The sequence below is a fragment of the Anolis sagrei genome, chromosome 3 (assembly GCF_037176765.1).
Source record: "Anolis sagrei isolate rAnoSag1 chromosome 3, rAnoSag1.mat, whole genome shotgun sequence".
In the NCBI taxonomy this organism is placed as follows: Eukaryota; Metazoa; Chordata; class Lepidosauria; order Squamata; family Dactyloidae; genus Anolis; species Anolis sagrei.
Window position 1 is genome coordinate 204,482,247 of NC_090023.1, and position 6,088 is coordinate 204,488,334.

Consider the following 6,088-nt stretch of genomic DNA (forward strand, 5'->3'; position numbering starts at 1 on the left):
CTGTTTGTAACTTTGATGAACTGTGCCAAGTCTGCAAGGACTTTGTATAAATAAATATCCTTTTTTTGATGTTTAAAACCAGTAATAGCCTCAGTTGCTGAGTATCTCAAGCTTCTCAAGAGAGACACCCGCAGTTCTCTCAGACATGGAGAGAAGCACGTCGCAGTTTTATTTTTATAGCGTCTGGGTGGACAGCACAATGCTACTTTAGCTTAGCCCAGAGAGGTACCAGTTGCCTCTGTCTCTTACTCCAAGAAACTTATAGGCCTCTGTCAATTGAGCACCATTGGTTCAGATAAGAGTTTTCCAAAGATTTCATGTTGGTGACACATTTTTAGATATGCATCATTTTGCGGTACTGTAATTCAGTTTTACTGGTAAACCAGAAGTTAAAGCAAGATAGAGACACATACATAAATTGTAACAACAAAATATATGGGGATGCAACATGTCTCATAAAAATATCTCAATCATAAATTTAAAAATACATGATTTATTGCTAATTTCACAAAGATTCTGAGGTTTCACATTATGTTCGTGCAACACACTGCAGCAGTCATACCAACATATCATGACATACACTTTGGAAAGCTCTGGTTTAAGCAGTGAATTAAGCACACCAAAACTCGTACCTTTTCACGCTCCCTAATCCGGCAAGTCACTTCCACTTCCAGTGTTGGCCGACCAATCCCATCCAGTATCTTTTTCCCAGATAATTTGCATATCACTGGAGGTTGTGATAATCCAGCAAAGTAGTTTGCCTTGAAGACAACAATTGCTATAATTAAATTTTAATTTGTCGGTGTGAAGCATGTTGTCCAGCCCTCAGGAAAAAGCACATTGTCATGATACACTTGGAATATTTGAATATGAAAGTCTTAGGCAGACATCCACACATTTTGGTAGGCCTTGATATAAAAAACGAACAAAAAAACCCCTAATGTTTTTTCTTGATCCTTGTTTCCAAACACACAGGAGAAAGATCACATCGTATATGGCAGTCTGCTTAAAGCCACTGTGGCACAGATGGAGAGTGAGGGCACTTACCCTTTTTCATAGCAATGAGCTAGGAATTGTTCCTGCCTGTTGGGAGTCATACTCAGGGGGAAAAGGCACACCCATTGCCTTCCAAATATCAAAATCCCCATATTTCTCAATGCACAGAGGAATACTGGAATTCTCCTGTGCTTTCCAGGTTAAAAGATATGCTTGCCAAGTCTGTAATGTAGATTATGTCACAATGTGATGAGTGTACTTCAGGTCGCAAGAGGAACTAATGCTTAGTAGACATGTCCAGAACAGCACTTTAAGGTGAAAGAGTCACCACCAAGGGACAATGTATTCGTAGCCGAGTAACTTGGGTGCATTAACTCATGTACAAATCCAACAATGTCTCCTCAGAACACTAACTTTCTGAAGCACTGTGGAGATGTAACACATTTCAAGTTTAGTTCAGCCTAATTGTTCCCATGTAATAAATTGTTTCGTGAATTTCTCTTGAAGACTGTGCCAAACATCTAAGGAGAAGATGAAGGTAATCAATGTAGTATTACAAACTATACAACAAAATACATACCAAAACTACCATAGGGTTGTTGTAGGTTTCTCGGGCTATACGGCCATGTTCTAGAGGCATTATCTCCTGATGTTTCGCCTGCATCTATGGCAAGCATCCTCAGAGGTTGTGAGGTCCTTTGAAGATGCTCCACAGAGCAACACAACTCAGAATATCGAGGCAGAAAATCCCACAATATCTGCTTTGAACTGGGTTATCCAAGGCCCCTCCCACTCAGCTGAATAAAACCCCACATGTTCTGCTTTGAAATGGATTATATGGCAGTGTGGACTCAGATATTCCAGTTTAAAGCAGATATGGTGGAATTTTCTGCCTTGATATTCTGGGTTATATGGTTGCGTGGAAGGGCCTTGAGACCACATTGCCATATATCCCAGTTCAAAGCAGATAATGGGAGATTTTATTCCCCTGGGCAATGTCCTTGCAGACAGCCAATTCTCTCACACCAGAAGCAACTTGCAGTTTCTCAAGTCACTCCTGACACACACACACACACACACACACTAGCGTTGTGGAAGGGGCCCAAGAAGTCATGAGAACCATGGCCTTTCTTGACAGTCGGTTATTATGTAGGGGCAAAAAAACCAAACAAAATATTTCCTAAAAAAGCAGGAGCCCCCTTTCTAATAGGGAGGGCAAGGATGGACACCACAAAAGTTGAACATTTTAAACTGCAAAAAAACTATTTATTGCGTGGCCATAGTAATAACGACAAACAAGCATACAGGAATGCAATCAAAGGGTTTGTCACAATCTCCAATGGGGCTGCAGGGTTTTTATCACTTTGGTAGTAAATGGAATATATATTTTCATTGGTTCCCAAAGACAAATTGTTTCATTGGTCTAAGCTAGCTATACAGTTGTTAATTTGTTGTTTATGATTTTGGTTGACATTATAGCACACGTGGGATCCTAACAATGGCACAACTATAACACAACTATAGTCTATTGTTTTATAATGATGACTGTCTTAATGAATCAATCTTATCTGTTAGTCTGTTGCAAACATGGCTCCAGAGCGACTGGGAAACTTGGGGGTTCTAACCAGCCATCAGCTAGCTGGTTTTGTCCGGATGTGCTGTTGTCCTTGAATAGTAACTTCTTCTCTATACAGTTCTATACAGTTCTGGCCCAGCTTACTTGTCCAAACGCATTCATCCCTACATCCCACCTCGTAATCTAAGATCATCCAGGGAGGCCCTGCTCTCGCTCCCATCAACAGCACAGATGCGTCTGGCAGGGACAAGAGATAGGGCCTTCTTGGCTGTGGCTCCCCGCCTATGGAGCACACTCCCAAATGAGGTAAGATCTGCTCCCTCCCTCCTGGCTTTTAGAAAAAAATTAAAATCATGGTTTTGGGACCAGGCCTTCGGGCAGTAGAAGTAAATGTATGCAGCATTTCTGAAAGACAATGACTGGAACGGCGATTCGACGGACGAGACTGTGTTATTGTTTTAATGATTGTTTTATTGCTTGTGGATGCACTGTTTTTAACTTGTTATGTCTAATTGTAGTGTATAATTGTAATTGTTTGTACTGACATTGAATTTTGTCATTACTTATGTGTAAACCGCTTTGAGTCCCCCTCAGGGTGAGAAAAGCAGTATACAAATACTGTAAATAAATTCTCTGGAACACTGATTTCTCAAGCATTCAGCATTTTCTGTAAACATAGGCCTACGGCAGATATAGGTCAATATGGCAGTAAATCATGACATTGGGAATATCTGTGAAATTTCCCTCTTTAAAACCACATCCCCTCTAATTAAACAGCAGGGTAGCACACAATCCGACTTTGCTGGCTTTCTGATATCTGCCCTTGGAAAAATCTCTTTCCAACTGTGTTGTTGTAGGTTTTTTCAGGGCTATATGGCCATGTTCTAGAGGCATTATCTCCTGATGTTTCGCCTGCATCTATGGCAAGCATCCTCAGAGGTAGTGAGGTCTGTTGGAACTAGGAAAAAGGGTTTATATACCTATGGAATGACCAGGGTGGGACAAAGGACTCTTGCCTGCTGGAGCTAGGTGTGAATGTTTCAACTGACCACCTTGATTAGCATTTGATGGCCTGGCAGTGCCTGGGACAATCTTTTGTTGAGAGGTGATTAGATATCCCAGATTGTTTCCTCTCTGCTGTTTTGCTGTTGTAGTTTTAGAGTTTTTTAATACTGGTAGCCAGATTTTGTTCATTTTCATGGTTTCCTCTTTTTTGTTGAAATTGTGCACATGCTTGTGGTTTTCAATGGCTTCTCTGTGTAGTCCGACATTTTTAGAATTTTAACCATTACATTTGGCCCTGCCACGTTTTTAATAGTGTCGTGTTTTTGTTAATGTTCTGTTTTGTTATGAGTTATTTATTTTTGCATTGTATTGTTGTTGTTGTGTTTTTGCTAATGATGTATTTTGGGCTCGGCCTCTTGTAAGCCGCACAGAGTCCTGCGGGAGATGGTAGCAGGGTTATTTATTTGTCGTGTCAGGATAACCAGTCAAATTATTTTACATTTCTAACAGAACAAAGCAAACAAACAGACAAAATACAGAATGTGTGAGTTTGGTAGTTGGTTAAATGTCCTTTGACCAGTATCTGGCCACTTGGAGTGCTTCTGGTGTTGCTGCAAGAAGGTCCCCCATTGTGCATGTAGCAGGGCTCAGGCTGTATTGCAGCAGGTGGTCAGAGGTTTGCTCTTCTCCACACTCACATGTTTAGGATTCCACTTTGTAGCCCCATTTCTTAAGGTTGGCTCTGCATCTCGTGGTGCCAGAGCACAGCCTTCCAAGTCACCCAGTCCTCTGTGTGCCCAGGGGGGAGTTTCTCATTTGGTATCAGCCATTGGTTGAGGTTCTGGGTTTGAGCCTGCCACTTTTGGACTCTCGTTTGCTGAGGTGTTCCAGCGAGTGTCTCTGTAGATCTTAGAAAACTATTTCTAGATTTAAGTCGTTGACGTGCTGACTGATACCCAAACAGGTACAAATATAGGTTTATTGTTGTTGTTAGAGTGGTCCAGCATTTCTGTGTTCTCAGATAATATGCTGTGTCCAGGCTGGTTCATCAGGTGCTCTGCTATGGCTGACTTCTCTGGTTGAAGTAGTCTGCAGTGCCTTTCATGTTCCTCTTTCCAACTTCTTCTTCATTTGTCTTTTGAAAATATTCCCTGTGAAAACCTTGACTAACTAGCCTGCCTTCTTCTGCCAGTTCAACTTTCCTTCCCTCCCGCCTCAACCCCCTATGACGCATGCGCACTTGGAGCGCCTCCTCCTGGAGACCGAAGGCGCATGCGCGTACTTCCCTGTCAGTTCCGCGAGCGTTGAACGTACCAGATACCCGTAGAAGTCGGCGGGGCGCTGATAGAACATGGTGTTGAGCACTTCTTCCAGGCGTTGCGGCACTTCGTTGTTCCGGTAATACTCTACAGCCTGGTGCTTCAGATCGGCCAGATTGAACCGGCGCTGCTGCTTGTCGTCGCTGTCCCGGCACGCCATGACGTTCCCCGTGCAGCGCCAGGAGCCCGTTGCTAAGAGACAGGGCCACGCGCCGCCTTGGCTGCGCCCGAGATTTCCGGAGTCTCGCGAGATCCGAGGCGCCTTGACTGCCTTAAGGGAGTTTTGCCTTTTTTTTAAAGTCAATGTACAAGTTCTGTCCCTTTGCTTTGCCCAGCCAGCCAGCCTCTGCTCGTTCCTTTCATTCATACTGCCGTACTTCAACCAATTATTTGACAACTAGCCAGCCTTATTACTCAGTGAGAGTTAGTTGTTTTTCAGGGCTATATGGCCATGTTCTAGAAGCATTCTCTCCTGACGTTTCGCCTGCATCTATGGCAAGCATCCTCAGAGGTTGTGAGGTCACCCCAAGGGTGTTGTTGTTTTTTAAAGCATCTAGGGCCCCCTCCACACAGCTGAATAAAACCCCACATTATCTGCTTTGAACTGGAATATATGGCAGTGTTGATTCAGATAACCCAAGCAGATATTGTGGGATTTTATTCAGCTATATGGCCATGTTCTAGAAGCATTCTCTCCTGACGTTTCGCCTGCATCTATGGCAAGCGTCCTCAGAGATTGTGAGGTCTGTTGGAACTAGGAAAATTGGATTAATGTGGCCATATAGCCCAAAAAACCTACAATAATCCAGTGATTCTGGCCATAAAAGCCTTCGATAATGCACAGAAGCAACTACTCAGAATGCAACTCAATCTGATTGACTCCCAGGTAAAGTTTCCATAGGATCCTTAGAAGCTAAAGCATAGGCAGGGCCTGCATCAGAAGGACACGAGGTAAGGAACACTATAGAGAAAACTTCCCTAAGAAGAGATTGGCAGTGGGTTGTTGTAGGTTTTTTCGGGCTATATGGCCATGGTCTAGAGCAGGGGTCCTCAAACTAAGGCCCGGGGGCTGGATGCGACCCTCCAAGGTCATTTATTCGGCCCTTGCTCAGGGTCAACCTAAGTCTGAAATGATTTGAAAGCACACAACAACAACAACAATCCTATCTCATCAGCCAAAAAGCAGACCCAC

At 43.2% G+C, this 6,088-nt stretch overlaps 1 protein-coding gene across 2 annotated transcripts in view; it reads right to left on the reverse strand.

Annotated features, from left to right (window-relative positions):
* ENO4 (enolase 4) overlaps positions 1-5,115 on the reverse strand; it is a 37,450-nt gene extending 32,335 nt beyond the window's left edge. For both annotated transcript variants that reach the window (XM_067465809.1, XM_060768502.2), the window contains exons 1-2: positions 4,892-5,115; positions 633-761 (exon numbers count right to left, since the gene is read on the reverse strand). In XM_067465809.1, coding sequence (XP_067321910.1) covers positions 633-761; positions 4,892-5,056 — 294 coding nt within the window. In that variant the 5' untranslated portion in view covers positions 5,057-5,115. The remainder of the gene's footprint in view (positions 1-632; positions 762-4,891) is intronic.
* Between the last annotated feature and the right edge of the window lie 973 nt (positions 5,116-6,088).